We start from the raw sequence: 17,048 nt of genomic DNA, 5'->3' as shown, positions 1-17,048 counted from the left end.
GCCATTTTTATAAGTTAGAAATTATCAGTACTGTGGCTTGCTGGATTTCTTTCTAGTTCCTTGAGGTTTATAACTCAGCTTTGAACTTCCCACCTTCCTGGGCACACTTTTTGAATCCACTTCTGTTTCTCAGTGTCCCTCTCGTTGCAGAATTGCGTGTAACCCTGAGTGTGGGCCAGTGGAGAAGGAGCAGCAATGGTTAGCCTCTTCCTCTAAGGTCTGCTTCATTTCTGTCTAAAAACATATCAAGCTGCCAATCACGACTTACAGGGGCCTGGTTCCGGGCTTCCTGTCCTTGTTGACTTTCTCCTTTCTACCCCTGAGGCACACATCTCCCATACTGTTCTTGTATAGCTGCTTGTTAAAAAACATTTTCCCCCATTGGATCTTTTGCTGGTCTGTTGAAAGCTTTTTGGACACATTTCTTGCTTAGGAAATTATTCAGTGTGTCCCCAGTTTCATGTCGTCTGAATGGAAACCAGGCCAGTGCTAATAAATACTGAACTAGAGCCCTGAGGCGAACTTCTAGAAACATTTCTCAAGGTTTAGGGTGGTGGATCTCAACCATGAGCAGTTTGGCCCCTAAGGGGCCCAAACATGATATGGAGACGTGTTTTGGTTGTTAGGACTGGTTCTGGGGTTGCTGTTGGTATCTGGAGGCCAGGAAGGGTGCTGAACACCTCACAATGCAGTTACTCTACAATGGAATATTAGGCCTAAATGTCAGTAGTGCGGAGATTGTGAAGCCTTCATCTGGATGTTTCTCTACTGAAGAGGGTCCTTTGGGGATGATATCTGTAATCTTGATAATCAGCTAATACTATTGGCATCTAAGTTGAGGATCCAACAGGTGTGAACTGGATATTCCCCGAGATCCTTGTAGGAGTCTGTGAGGTCAATGCTATTTTTATGATAACTGCCTTTTTTGCTCTTCAGTTGCAGAGTGGCATTGTCTGGACATGGTGTGGCATGTTGAATGCAGAAGCAGATAGGAGAATGCAGCTCTCTTCCAGTAGGTCAAACAGGAAAGAGATCCACAAAGTATTAAACAATGCCATTCTTCCCACTAAATTATTCTTGTTTTAGAAAATAGTTATGTTTCATAAAAAAATATTGTTAATGTTTTGAACATTGGGAGGGGTAGCATGGGATGATTAGGCAGGCTCTTAGGTAGGGGAGAGGGGGTAAGGTAGAATGAGGTGTGGACATCACTATCCTAAGTACGTGTATGAAGAAACATGAATGGTGTGAATATACTTTGTATACAAGCAGAGATATGAAAAATTGTGCTCTATATATGTAATATGAATTGTAATGCATTCTGCTGCTTTACATAACAAATTAAAATAAAAAAATCAAATACTTGTGGATATAGTTTTCTAGTCTTATGTGTCACTCATCTTCATGTCTGTCTTTGCAATAATAGCACATCATTTTGAAAGACAGTAAGATCTGATAGCTTTATTTATTTTATTTTTGTTGCAAGGGGGGGCGGGGTTCCAGGGATTGAACTCAGGGGCAATCGACCACTGAGCCACATCCTCAACCCTATTTTGTATTTTATTAGAGACAGGGTCTCACTGAGTTAGTTGCTTAGCACCTTGGTAAATTGTTGATGCTGGCTTTGAACTTGCAATCTTCCTGCCTCAGCCTCCTGAGCTGCTGGGATTATAGGCATGTGCCACTGCACTTGGCTAATGATAGCTTTATTTTTAATTAATGAATATATTTTCAAAAATTTGTTTTCAGTTTCAGAGTTAAAGTTAATAAATGTAATTTATATACAAAAATTCTTTGGGGTCCTCAACAAGTTTTAACAATGTAAAAAGGTCCTGAAATGAAAAATGTTAAGATGATCTGATCCTTACTGTATTTCTTCACTTTTATTTATAAGGATATCATGAATGACACTTTTAAAGGCCTTGTTGGAATCTCCATTCACAGAATTTTGGTTTGTTTCCCTACCTGGAAACCCTGTACCAACAGAAGTTAACTTGCATGTTCCTGGTGAACCTGTGCTGGTTTGGGGTTGTCCTTTCTAGGTGGTCACCATTCCTTTCATAATAAATTTTCAAGTCTGCTCTTGTAAACCCTAAGTTTCTGGTATGTGAAACGGGGGCATACTATTTCTTAGAATGAATGTGTGCTTAATTTTCTTTTTTTCTTTTGGTGGTTCTGGAGCTTGAACCCAGGGTCTTGCACATGCTAGGTAGGCAAGCACTCTACCCCTAAACTGTAATATCAAAAATTTTTGATATGACATTTCCTATAGTTAACTAATTCAAAACTTCAGAGATCTCTGTGGTTTGGTCTTAGTTTTACGGTACAGTTTTTATAAATGTTTGCCATTCTCCTTTTATTCTGCCATGGAAGTAGAGGGAGCATGAAGTCCTAATAAGGCCTGTGAGGAGGAGTATGGCGTTTGAAGGTGGCACCTGGGTTAAGAGCATGATGTCAGAGGTGCCACAACCCATCTGGTCTGGTGTAACTCTCAGCAAACTGAGGCCTTAGAGAAGTTAAGTTTTTCTCCCAAGGCCACAGTGTATTTTAATAGCAACGAACATTCTGTTTAACTTTATGACCTTGGAACTCTTTACTAGTAATATATATGATCGTGTACTGGTTATTTAATCTCTTTACCCATCTGTTTTTTCCTCATTTGTATCATTGAAGTAAATTTTCTACCTTGTGTGGCTGTTCATATAACTTGCACACCTTTTCTTTTTCAAGTTTTTCTTAGGAAAATTTTAGGCTAACAGAAAACTTCAGTAAACATTTGTATTCCCTACATAGAACAATCCTTATTGCTCTTGCTGTTGAGATACTTGAGACTAAGTTCCCTTGCATCATGACCCTTCATGCCTAAATACTTGAGCATGTGTCTCCTAAAATCAAGGACAAATTCTGGAAATTTGATGTGGATGCAATATTGTTATCAACCATGACTCCAGATGTGGCTCGTAATCCAACACATTGACATTTAATTAACTGGGAAGTTTTTTTTAGAAGTAAAGAAGATTATTGGGCCCTGCTACAGGTGTGTTAAATGCGAATATGCATTCTTTAGTCGATGAATTAATTATATATAATCTTCATTGTGGCATACGTGAATCTGCACTTAGCGTAATTTGGTCTTATTAATAATCCCATACTTCCCCTTTCCCACCTTTCCTCCCACAATCCCTGTCCCCTGCTGTTCTGTACATTCATTTGTTGAAAGAGACCTAGGCTGATTCCATAACTTGTCTATGTGAATTGTGCTGCTATGAACACATGGTTGCACGTATCGTTATAGTATGCTGGATTTAGTTCTTTAGGGTTGGATAAAGGAGTGGTGTGGCTGGGTCATATGTTTCCATGCCTAGTCTTTCAAGGAACTTTCATGTGGGTCTCCATAGTGGTTGTACTAACTTACAGTCCCACCCTCAATGTGTAAGTATTTATTTTTCTCCATATCCTCACCAGCATTTATTACTATTTGTATTCTTGATGCCTGCCATTCTAGATGGAGTGAAATGAAATCTCTGTGTTGTTTTGATTTGCATTTCCTTAATTGCTAAAGATGTTGGATATTTTTTTTCATATATTTGTTCTCCCTTTATACTACTTCTTTTGAGAAATGACTGTATAGTTCATTTGCCCATTTATTAATTGGACTTATTCTTTTGGTGCTAAGCATTTTTTAGTTCTTTATGATTTGGGTATTATTCCTCTGTTGAAAGAGTAGCTACCAAAGATTTTCTCCCACTCCATAGGCTTTTTATTCACACTCTTAATTGTTTCTTTTTGTGGGCAGAAACTTTTTAATTTGATGTCATTACATTTATTAATTCTGATTTTATTTCCTGAGCTCAGAATCTGTTTTTTAGTAAGTCCTCTAGGTGGTTGGTAGGTGCATAAATGTCTGAGTAACACTGCTTCAGTGTGGCAGTCCATGTTCATATTTCACCTGTCCTCCAATGATATCCTTATAGAAAAATCTCCCCAGTCTGGAGTCTAACCTAGGATGATGCATTGGGTTTAATAATTGTAATGTCTCTGTAGTCTCCTTCACTTTCAAGTAGTTTCTGAGTCTTTGTCTTTCATGACATTGGCACTTTTGAAGTGGAAAGGGAAATTGTTTTATAAAATGATGTTTCATTTGGGTATTCATGATGAGATTGACTATGTATTTTAGGGAGGTATATAAATGACGTTGATTCTTTGGGCATCATACAGGAAGCACTTGATACTGGCTTGTTTAATTATCGGTGAAGGTGGTTTTCTGCTTATTTATCATAGTGTAGCTAAAGACTCCAAATTTACTGTTGTAAAAGAACCAGTTTCGTTATTATGATTGTACAGATTCAGACAGTGCAAGTGAGGGGCTGATGCCACCCCAGATTAAAAAAAAAAAAAAAAGTGTCAAAGAATTTGTGGTCATGTTTCAAAACTGCCACAGATGGTGCTAGATTTCTTGATTGTAAATATACCTATTTTCTCTTTGTAATTAGTGATCCATTAGCAGATTTCCCTTGAAAATTCTACTCAGCAAACTCTCACTTGAGTTTGAACATTGACTGTTGCCTCTTCTACAATTATTAGCTGGGATTTAAATTATGTGAACATCTTAATATGATTATCTACTGATAATGATAACAGTGTTGGCGTCTTGAACTGTTTCTCAAGACAAAGGTAAGCATGTGTGAGCCATTGATGTGAGTGCCAGACGCTGGATTATTAGGATGTTAACAGCAGTTCAGATGAAGAACTTTTGTTCTCCTCTGTGGTTCTGTGACTGTTTTATTCTGACTGTTCTCTTTCCTTCCAGCTAAAGGAAGGTACCTTAACAATGCTCCAGTTCACCCCTAATGGTGTTTGAAATCTTTGTGTCAAAGCTGGTCCTAGACATGGGTGAGATAAGGTCCGTTGAGCAAAATATTCCCTTTTGCTCTTCAAACATAGCTACTATGATAGAGCAGCAGCGAGCTCCAAAGTGCTGAACAGGCAAAGAATCTAAGCGTAGCTGTCATTTCTCTGGAGGTTCAGGAACTAGGTAAAGTTTATACTTTGCATCATATTTGAGACTTTTTAAAATGAGTCATGTGTTTACATGAAAGGGGAGGCTGGTATCTGGTTCCTGGATGTGTAAGTTTTCCATACAGGTAGGTTGGCAGGAGCAAGGATTGGAATGGTGAGCTGTTTGGAATATTTTTTAAATATATTCATGAATATTTTTAAAACCCCTAAGTGGATGATAAAGTCTAGCTGAGTCCTAAAATATTTAGAAATCAAATCTTGCCCCAAAGCTTAGTCTTTATAGATGTATATAGCAGAATCACATCTCAGGTATAATTAGGGATTGGTCACTGGTAACTCTAGGAGCCTGAGTTCTTTATATAGTTATACAGAATTGATTAGCCATGTTATTCTTTGAGACAAAATATCACAAAGGAAAAAAAGACCCTGAGGAATAGCCAACAAAATTTTAAAATATTTCTGTGTGGGATAGTGGGTGGTTTTTAATCTTCTTTTAAGAGTTCTTTTGCATTTTTGAACATTTCTACAAGGCATGTAATGTATATTAGTTATCACCTTTGTGATATAAATAGGGTTTTATTTTAAAAAAGAAAAGTCTAATTATTCCCATAAATTGTAGACATGGAGATTAATTTAAAAGACCTGTGATATTCCATTCCACTCCCACACCAGTGCAAACTCCTGTAAAGTACCGCTGTTGACCACGTTCAGAACGTGGTCTTGCTTTAAGGCATTTTATTGGTGGCAGAAATGAGTGTTGTATTATATCTTAAATATGTGGACCATAGCAGCAGGCATATGTACTTAGAGAAGGTTTCTGACAGATACCTATATGTGCCCTCAGCACATGTTTTCTTCACTGTGATTAAAATTCAGACATTTCCTTTTGGAGAATTAATAGTTCCATGGCTTAGTTTTTCTTTCTGGGGAACTAATTATTCCACCCTGGACCTAAATGACCAAAATTTCGTGGGTTGTATACCTAAAGGAAAATATGGGTCACCTTGACAGTTGTGTGAGGTGATGGGTCAGTCAGTTCTCAATGTATTTCCTTCTACTTAATTGAAAGTTTCTCAAGTGACACTTGAAGACAGTTCTTTTTATCAGAGCTCACAAGAGACTGGAGATTGGGGGTTTTCTCTCCTTGGGGTCCCCCAGGACTTTGGGGCTGCAAATGGTAGGCTGCCTGTGTTCCATCATCTGTGCTGCTGTCAAGACCCAGTGGCTTCCAAGAGAGCCTTAAGGCCTAGAAAGAGAATGAAAAAGAAGAATGAACCTCAAGAGAGGTTGTAACCAGAACTGAAGGAGGAAGGACAACCATCAGCATGCCTGATGGTTGATGTAGAGCATGTCTATCCTAGACCTTCACTGCTGAAATGTGAAGTTCTAGTTTGCAAGTGAGCAAAGGATGCACTGAGGAAGCACTCTAGCTAGGCATTCACTTTTTGCTCTGGGAAGGATATTTGTAGACACTTCTGGGTTATGAAAGCCAAAGATGCAGCTGTGTTTAGGAAAGTGGCTTCTTCTGACTTTGGAAAGTGTCTGCTTCGCTTCCCAAATGTTTGCAGGTGCAAATGGCTAAAATTGCACCTGGAGTGTTCTTAAAAGATTTGCAAATCAGAAAAGAACATTTTGTAATTGGGAATGTATGTTCTTACCATGTGTATAAGAGTGATGTGGCTTTGGCTTAATATGGAGAGGTTTCCTTGTATAGATTAGGAGAAAAATTTTAGCTTGTGAAAATTGCTGTTTGGTTTTCAGCATATTATCGGCTATTTATTACAATTTCCTTCTCTGGTCTTTATTAAACACTGACAGGGCACCCTAGCTTATGTCACCGAAAATGCCTATGTTTTGAGTAGGCAGTTCTGGAGTTTATGCCATTGTAAAAAGTCTGATTGATAAAAGTTGTTTACAAACCTCTAAGATAAAAACTAAAGTCAGTGTCACTATTGTGTGAATGCTACAGAAGTAAGTTTCTCCTGGGACTTGGGCATGGGTTTGAAAATGTCTGTTAAACCTAAAAAATTGGAAAGGAAAACGAGAACTCTACCAACTTTTTACATTCCAAAAAGTGTGCGCTGCTCTTTGTTCTTTCTTATTTTTATTTTTTTTTTAAGTTGTAAATTTCAAACCTGAAGTTATTTTTCCAAATCATGGGTCTGTGAGATGAATGACTATAGGAATAGGAATGTCCCTTGTTCTTCCTTCTCTAACTTCCTGGCTGTCCCTCTCCAATCTCCTGTGACAGTGGAAAGGGCCCCTACTGACAGGTGTCAACAAGAATCCAAACAGGATTCTTAACACACTGGACTTTCTGTCCCAGGGACCTAAAGTACATATAAAAGCTCTTTGAGGAATTGTACCAGTTGAACAAGGTCTCCTCAGAAGACAAAGCACATTCTCCCTTGGCATTCATGGGGGATTGGTTCCACGATCCCCCAAGGTACCAAAATCCATGTATGTTCAAGTCCCTTTTATAAAATGGTGTCATATTTACATATAATATGCACACATTTTCCTGTGCAGTTTTAACAATCTCTTTTACTTATGAGACCTATTACAATATAAATGATATATAAATAGTTATATTGTACAGTTTAAGGAATAATGTCAAAAATGTACATGTTTAGTATAGTGGCAATTTTTTTTTCCCTGAATATTTTCCCTCTACAGTGGATTGGATCCATGGATATGGTACCCATGGGTTCAGAGGGTCAGCTGTACATGCGTGAAGCATGCTTTGTTGGAGAGAAAGGGTCTGAGCCAATAAGACAAGAAGTGGTTGACATTGAAGCCCTGGTCTGGTAGGACCTGAGTCGGGCACTGTCTAGTGGTATGAGTATGAGCAAATCTTTAGCCTCAGCTTGCTTAACTGTGAAATAAAGGGGTTGGCCAAAGTGATATCCATGATACTTTCCAGCTATGAAATTTTGAGTTGTAATGAAATAGAACCAACACAAATCTTTCCAGCCTCAAGCCTCAACCCAACTGGTATTTCGCTGTCAGTCTCTATTATCAATTTTAGTGACATGTTCCAGAATAGACCCATATTTAGTCAAGGGGTAGTGCTGACTCAAGGACAGACAGTTAGAAACAGATTTTCAATGGTCTCTGTAATGTTGACGTAGTATCTAAACTCTGAAGTGAGGTCGTCAATACAAGTTCAGGTTACCTTGGAGCCAACTTAGTTGCACAACCCCAAAGTGATGCATATTTGTCTAAACACATTGTAGACTCTGAAACTAGAAGTAATATTCAACCACTTTGTAATTATGCCTTTTAGAAATAAGATTGAATGTTTGATTTTCCATCATTCTTTCTTTTGTTAAAAGTTTGCTTTAGTGAGTTTGAATTGAATTCCAGCTATCTTCTGGATCCACCCCTGTCTGCTTATGGTGGTCATAGTTGTGTGAGGACATAAGATGAATGGGGCTTAATATGACTGGGTGGTATTATAGGCAGTGTACCCAGTGACGGAGACATGTGCAGTGGAGTCCTGGGTGGTATTATAGGCAGTGTACCCAGTGACGGAGACATGTGCAGTGGAGTCAGGAAATCTGGTTGAAATCTTTGGAAGTCAGGGACTTGGTATGGCGGGGGTGGGGGGGGACTTATTGCAAGTATCCAAAAATTGCACTTGCCATTTTTAGAGATGCCAGGAGTACACAAACATCTTGACAATCTTCTTATCACAGCAAAGACCAGTGAACTCTTTTGTAGAATATTTTTGCAAAAAACAATGTCCTTATCTGCCTTTAATTTCCCTCATCCACACTAATAATTCATTCAGTTGAATCAAATTCTGCAGGTTTGAGTTGGGTACCAGTGCAGAATTTTTGGAGACCATCCTTATTTCCTGTTTTCTGCTTCTGCAAAGTGTTTCTGGCAAAAGTGATGTAGTCGTATCCACATGAGGCCCCTGGTGACAGGGCATGAAGGGTTTGCAAAGGGATGTGTACATATGGCTGAGTCCCATGGGCGTGTACATCCATTGTGTTGCATCTGAGGATTCTGAGACTGCGAGCAGCGGTGCCAGACTTCTGTTTGTGCTGGCACTCTTCGGCGACCTGAAGAAGCAGGCGCTTTCTTACCTGACACACCTACGCATGGAGTTCTGTTTTTTGTCATTAGGCTGTTTGGCTTGAGTTTTTCTTCTGTTGTGAATAGGTAGATGTGTGAAGATTTTACCCTGAAAAGAAAAAAGTTTAGCATAGACTTGATGTCTGTCTTCTTGGTATTGCTTAAGATGTTTTCATCTGCCCTCAAATAAAGGGAATGGGAGAGGCAGGATGCTAGGAAGTCGGGGGAGAGGACAGCAGCTCAGAGGTCTGCATGATAAGAGGAATTTGCATCTGGGCAGTCTAGAACTGGGAACTCTATTGACTTTAGGGATGGCATACATCTAGGCAGTGTAGAACAAAGCAAGCTAAAGGTTGACTTCTAGAATTTGATTGCCAGAAAATGGGCGCACATTTTAAAGTTAATAGTTTTAATGTTTCCTCCTTGTTCTAGAGGTAAAAAGAGTGTCCTTTAAAATCATTGCTGGAGAAAATTCCTAAGAGAATATGTAGCTTTATAGCTTAGAAAAACCCAAACAAACAGACTTTAGAGTTGACGACAGAATGCTGGAAGACGAGGTGAACACACCTGAAAGCTGTGTGTTCCTAGAGCATCTGGAAAAGCCTGGTGCAGCCTGGTGGGCTGTGACCACATTCCCCAGTGCTACTTTTTCTGAACAGATGTGAAACAGTACCAGCTGGTGATCCCCCGCCCCCCCGCAACAATTAAATTTTGTTTGTGTCATAAACTATAATTTTTTAATAGTTTGGCATCAAGGGCTTGGGAATCAGTTGAGAGCCTTGAGCTGATTGGTTAAGTTTTGAACTTTTCTTAGGTGGAGTGTGGGGAATGGAACTTTACCTCAGAGTGTGTTAAGAGTGTTCCAAGTGCTTTTAAGTAAGTCTGCACTCAATAGGTATTAAATGTTAAATGTATTAAGTACAAAAAAATATATATATAAACTTAAAAATTTAGAGACAAAACACCCCTTTTGTCCTAGCTGACTTAGGGATCATGAAATATGCCCTATTTGTTACTTTTCTATAGCTCACTGCTTCATGTTCTTTTCCAGAACACTTTAGAATAGAATAATTTGGCTCAGATCATTGAATTTGGAGAATATTCAAGATCTTAAAAAAAAAGTAGTGAGCAGAATAATGAGGATCAGAATTGTTTTTATTATTTCCTGTAAGTGATGATATCACTAATATAGATAGGTACCATGTATTCTGGTTGCTGTTTGTCAAGTCCTACACTGAATATTTTGTAAGCATTACCTTATTTAATCCCTATCATAGCTCAGGATGTAGGTGTGATGTCCTCCTCATACACATGAGAACTTACATACTGTGTTAAGAATTACGATTAAGCTGATGACACTTCAAAGCCAGGACAGCACTGTCTCCAGGGAGCATCTGTGACTTAGTTACCTGTACTAATCTGCAGAACAGTGTAGCTCTCTGTGATGCTGATGGCATACGGACCATATTGGGGTGGTGGTTGGTGGTTAGAATCTTTGAACTATGGTATGCCTAACCAGAACGTGGGATGATCCAACAAATTGATTATGCTCAGTGACAGTTTTTTTTGAAATCATTTTTCTGGTATTCTGATTTTGACTTTCAGCAATCCAAGACAGCTGTGAAATGACTGTTCAAATCAGTGTTTCTTTGCCTTGGCTACACAAAAGAATGACCTGGGAGCTTTAAAATGTAAACCAAACAGAACACAATAACCCAAAGTCTAGTCCCCATTCCCAGATATCCTGGTGTAAACTAAACAGCTCCTGGAGTCTTCTGGAGACCAGCCGAGTTTGGATCCAGTCCTGGGTTCTGGACTGAGGAACCAGGAAGGACTCGGATCAGTCTCCTGGGAATGTTAGTCACAGTCCTGCACAGCCTGGCTCTGCAGACTGGAGCTACCTCCACACCTCACTCCCTGCACCCTTTCCCCAGATACTTCCATCCCAAAGTGCAGGAGGAGGAAGAGGTTAGCATGTGCCATCTCAGCATGATCTTCCAGAAAGTCCTGCTAACTTTTCTAGGACTTACTGATGTTTTGGATGTCCTGGATCTGTGTATTATTTGGTTTCCTATTCTGATTATCTCTTAGAGGCATCTGACATGTTTGTAAAAGCCAAGCATAGATAAGTCCAAGAGTTTGGTCACAGGTGCCATTTTCTTTCAGGGTATGTAGCCATCTCTCTCCTTCACTGTTCACACTTACTTCTCATTGAATTTCCCTCACTTTCCCACTGCTCAGCTTTCTTTAACTCGAACAATGGCAGATGGCTGTAAATGTAGCCACGGACAGTTGTGTAGGCAGCAGAGGATGTTTAAGGCCGATGTCATTTGCTATTTGCCGGAGTGCCCTATTGGAACATGGCTGCCGTGGAAATATGGTGTTAACAGGTTATCAGTTGGAGCAATAAATTAGATTTTCACTAGCAAATATTTGTCCACAGTAATTTATAGCATTTTTTTTATTCCATTTACACATGAGGGGGCAGTGTGGTACTATAAAGCAAATGCTCTGTTAAAATTGCTTATTTTTATTGGTACATAATAGTTTTTAGGTGAGAACTTTCAGATCGTGCAATTAAAACTCCATCATTATTAGTCTTTAAACATCCTGCCCCTGTGTAAGTGATACCTTCATTCTTATCACAGGTCATGTGCCTGTTTTCATTAAATGAATAAGTGATTATTTCCTTACAACACTGGGCTATTTGTGAGGTGCCTTTTATCATGAGTTTTATGTTTATGTTTTGTTATAAGCTGGCTGAATGGCTTTCTGCCATTCCACCTGAGGAATGTAAGCTGTTCTCAGATGCAGTGTCTATTGGGTGGATGGCTCTGATATATTTTATTTCTTTCTGAAGGCTGAAGGGTGTCCAGTGTTGTTGGAAGCCAAGGAAGGTCTATCATAAATCATTTCAGTATGATAGACTTTCCTTTATGGCACTTATTACTTTGCTCCAAAGGGAAAAAAATTGCTAAGTAAAGAAGCAGCACATTTTAATTAATGTTATTGTTGCTGATCTATGAACCACACTGTACATAAATCAAGGTGCTAATGTTCTAGGTTTCATCAATGGAAGGGGAAATTATTAAGAGAAGTTGGAGGGGATTAAATGAATTAATAAAATCTACAAAACATTTTATGAAAAATGTAAATAGGAATCCAGAAAGGTAATTTCATAAGCACAGGCTATTTTTAAACGTGTAAAAACTATTTGCAGTCGGATGTTTCTGTTTGTGTAGTTTGAAAAAAATCGAGACCAGCATTTTGGCATAAATATAACCCTCTGAAAATTTAATGGGATATTTGTTTTTAATGTTGTAAACTGGCTACTTCCTTTAGGAATGGAGAGCTATGGTGTTGTCTATTCCTGGTAAAAATAATTTGTTTTGCTTAGCGTTAGGGGAAAATTTGGAAATATTTGGAAAATTTGGAAATATGGTTTGCTGTTTGTATTTAATGAGAATTTTTCTTTTGAAATCTTCTATTAAAAAAAGTAAAAGGTTTCTGACCTAGTCCCCAAATTTTGAAGGAATGGATTTTGGCTTTGCTCTATTGTGACTGAATTCCAAATCAAATGTTGTTGGATGCTGGTTTGCTGTAGCAATACACAGGTTTCTGTTCATGGACAACAACCGATGTCTTTTATGCTTTGATGGCAGATTTTTCGGACCTTGCCTGACACCACATTTCCTGAGCCCATCTGCCTGTCGGCTTCACCCCCAAACGCTCCACCAAGGCAGTCCAAGAGGCAAGGCCAGAGGACCAAGAGACCCGTAGCTGTTTATAATCTATGCCTCGAGCTGGAAGATGGTAAGACTTTCATTATATTTTTCTGCTTGCCAGCACGTTGAGAATATAGCATGTCGGATGTCCTCAGGGCAGGCCACAGCTTTCTGTCCTCTGTGTTTTCATTTATTTTTCCCTTAAGATTATAATTCTTGAGATTAACAGGGAGGGTGAAGCTGTTTTGTCAGGGAGAAAAATGCAAGTTTCAGTTCTGTGTTTGTCTTTGTTATGCACGGTTCTTTCTTTTTTTTTATTTTTAAAAGACAGCTTAAATTTCTTTTTTGGGAGACTTGTGTGACCTCCTGTGAGGTTACATAACCCTGAGACAAATGGGAGGGGAACTAAAATTAAAGCAGATCTTTTATGTGAGGAGCTGGTAAGAGTCTAATGTGAAATGTGTCTAGATTAAAGGCACAGGCCACCACGGCACTGGGGTTTCATGGCTCTTGTACCTTACTTTCCCCAATTGCCTGGCTGTCTCTTAAGGCAGAATTCTTAATTGTTATATGGCAGGTGGCAGATCGACCCAAGTGGACTAGGCTGCAATGGGACTTTGCAAATAGTGATTCTCAGGACCCATCCAAGCTTCCCTATCCCAGCTAATCCTTACAATGTCGCCACATTGTCTCAGTAATGCTAGATCACTCAGTTTTTAAAGAGAGCCTGGAAATAAGACTTTTCCATGTTCCATGCCAAACAAGACTGAGCCATGTCGCGGCCACCAGTTAGTGCTTTGTAATCATGTGATTCTCTTTGTGGAGAACAAGAAAATCCTGGTCCCAAAGCCTGAGTTTTTACCTGTAGGCCTGAAACTGACTCTTGTCAAGGGACTCTAACCACTTTGAGGCCATTTCCTGAATCTGAAACTAGCCACTCCCCCACACATTTAAAAACTATCTTTGACTTATTCGCCTTTTGAACTACTGAGGTCATATTGGTTTGGATGTATGGGATGATTTTTCAAAGGGAAGAAGGGGATGATGAGAATGTGAATCATAAGCAGCTACAAATTCAAATAGCCAAAGAGTTAATATCCATACATCCATGCAAGGAAGTGACTCAGAAGAATCTGTAGGGAGACCCAGAATATCCCACTGGGGGACTGAGACCTTCTGGTGTTCTTTTAAATGGCTTACAGCCTGTGTGTATGAGAAAAATATTAGTTTTACACCCAGATAGTTATTTTTCTGAGGAAGGGATATGAATCATTAAAATCAACTTTTAATTTCAGAACTTCCCTTCAGACATTAGTTTTTGCTTCTGATCTCAGCTTTTTTTTTTTTTTTTTTTTTTGGTCTTTTTTTTTTCACTTTTCACTCTTCCTCAACAGAGTTGCTAATAAGGAGTAAAACTGACTGGTTTGAATTGCACCTTCTTTTGCATCTCACCTGTTCTCTGGTAGAAGTGTTAATAAATAGAGAAATAAGCAAATGTCAGAGGGTGGGAGGGGAAGAAGAAATGGAATCAGACCCAAGTTGACTCATGGACCCCTGAGCAAGCCAGAATGGACTATTTCATAAAGGAGATGAAAGGAGGTACCCAAAGACATTTATCTTAAAATCATGTCTACATTTTTGGGGTATTCTGAGGAATGAGATGATAATATTTAATCATATTTAGGGAGGTACTAGTATTTTGGTTGCTGGCTTTTTAAATAATTATTGATGGCTAAAATAAATCTGTATTCAGTGCACATTTTGTGGAAAAATCAAGATGGTATATAGTCATAGCTTTTATGTTTTTAGGTGATAATTTTATTTCCTTCTTTGTGGGGCTAGAGATCTAACCAGGGCCTTGTGTATTAAGCAAATGTTGTACCACTGAGCTACACTCCCAGACCTGCTATAACAATCCTTTTACTCCCCATATTTTAATTTTTTAAAAATTCATTTTAGTTATACATAATATTAGGGTTTATTTTGACGTAATTAAACAAGCATGGGATATAATTTCCTCTAATTCAGTCTGTAGTACTTCTCCTTTCTCTTCCTCCCTCTCCCTATTCCTTTCCCTGTATTTAGTTTTTTAAGAATTTATAGTTTTTCTATTTAAATTTTTTTTTAAAATCAGTGCCTTGTAGATATACATGAAGGTGAGATTAACTGTGGTATATCCATATATGTACATAGAAAAAGTTCAGTCAGATTCATTTCACAATTCTACCCCTTTCCCATCCCTCCTCCAAACTCCTTCCTCTCTCAATCCCCTTCCTGGATTCCACTGATCTCTTGTATTTTCATGGAACCACCCCTATCCAACCCCACCCCTCTTTTACTTTTACTTTTCCCTCTGTTTTGACTCGGCTTCCATATTGGATGTAACACTCTTTAAAAATTATTTATTTTAAAGGGAAAAAATGATCACCATATACTGAATTCCTTTAATCTGTTTTTTTTTTTAAAGTTGTAGATGGATACAGTATCTTTATTTTTATTTATTTATTTTTATGTGGTTCTAAGGATTGAACCCAGTGCCTCACACTTTCGAGGCAAGTGCTCTACCACTGAGCTACAACCCCAGCCCCTTTAATCTGTTTTTATGTTAATTATTTGATGTTTGATCATGTGTTTTTATTTTATGAAAAAAATTATAATTTTATATTAATCCTTGATTGCAGTCTTGATTTTTTTTTTTTTTTAAGTTGTCAGAATCAGGAAAATTCATGAGTTTGGTCATGGAGTGATTTTATTTTATCTTGGAAGTCATAAGATAATTTAAAGCAGCTAAAAACAATTATCACTCCACCTTGAGGTTAAGCTTTAGTGAAATTCAAGTTGTGTAAAAAGAGGTATTTCAGAGAGAAAATAAGTAAGGGTCTGTGTTTTGCCTACTCTAAAAATACTGGGAGATGAACGGAGAAAGATGGAGAATATACTTTCTGAAAAGAAGCATAAAGGGAAAAGATACTAAAAAATGATTCATGTTGTTAACTGTCATTTAGCATATTAAAAACTCTGCCTCCTTAAAAAAAGAGATATATTCTTGTTACTAAGATTGAATTTTTTTAGTAGCCCTAATCTAATTTTTAACACTAATTAAACATTTCAAAAATGTAATCTTTGTTGGTAAGTTTTCTTTTGATAATAGTAAAGTCTCTGCCCATGTATACGTAGTTTGGGTGAAAGTATGCACATGGCAAATTTTGGTAATTTGTCCAAATTTTTCTACTTGATGTAAGTTTGATAGGCAATTTAAATGCAGCTATGTTCTCGTCCCCCCTATGACTCAGTACAACCCATGACAAATGGATTTTGCTTAAAAGTTTCGCAGATTATCTGCCAGGTTTCGAGGAACTAAATTGCATGACTGGAGATTATCCTCATCCCTGTGATTTGGTTACACATGTGACAGTCAAGCGAGGTGGTTTGTGGTATGTTATTTCTTCTACCTTGAGTATGAAACTAGTGATGTACCAAACAGCCAGTCTTGGAAACAGGCAGAATTAGTTTAATAGTCAAGCAGATCAAAAAGTTATTCGTGAAGCGTCAGCAAGCCTGTTAACATGAGCTGCAGGAAGACAGGCCTGGAACCTGAGAATGTGTGTTGTCCTGGAACAGATAAAACCTTTGCTATGAGACATGATTTTGATTCTCCTTCATTGAGTCCCACCCTGAGTTGAGAGATGACCAGTTTAACTGGAGAAGCTTAGCATGATAAGGCCTTTAACTGGTCTAGGTATGTTAATCCATACTGTGCATGCTCATTATTTATGTTGTGTATGATTAAATAATTTAAACTTCTTAAAAAATAACTTAAAATTCTAGTTATTTAAGATCTTTATTGATGATTAACATGAACCACAATGGGTATAGCATCTAGCTAGCTTCTTTAATGAATGCAGCTATTAAATCTATACTGAGATTCTTTTATTAATATGTGGACTCCATGTTGTTCTGTTCATGGAGCATTTAATAACCTCATGAACGTCGAAGCTGAGTAGATTTGTCTAAGTCAGGTGTGAAATAGACAAATATATAGTAGGTTACTCAGTGATAAGAAGATGACTCAAAAATCAAGGTTTGCTTTTCATTCTCGGTTTACCCCTGCATTTTTATTTCCTTAGCCTACCCCAAATTTGCATCTTTACTACCTCTTATGGAAAGAGACTATTGTGTTTGTTGTAATTTCCTCAAATACAAGGGAAGTCCATCAGGTCA

At 38.2% G+C, this 17,048-nt stretch overlaps 1 protein-coding gene across 2 annotated transcripts in view; it reads left to right on the top strand.

Moving 5' to 3' along the window:
* The window catches only part of Arhgap10 (Rho GTPase activating protein 10), a 286,545-nt gene that overhangs the window by 227,631 nt on the left and 41,866 nt on the right, over positions 1-17,048 (top strand). For both annotated transcript variants that reach the window (XM_076865270.2, XM_076865269.2), the window contains one exon: positions 12,765-12,915. In XM_076865270.2, coding sequence (XP_076721385.2) covers positions 12,765-12,915 — 151 coding nt within the window. The remainder of the gene's footprint in view (positions 1-12,764; positions 12,916-17,048) is intronic.

The sequence above is a fragment of the Callospermophilus lateralis genome, chromosome 8, assembly GCF_048772815.1.
Source record: "Callospermophilus lateralis isolate mCalLat2 chromosome 8, mCalLat2.hap1, whole genome shotgun sequence".
NCBI lineage: Eukaryota > Metazoa > Chordata > Mammalia > Rodentia > Sciuridae > Callospermophilus > Callospermophilus lateralis.
This window is presented reverse-complemented; position numbering and strand designations above follow the sequence as displayed.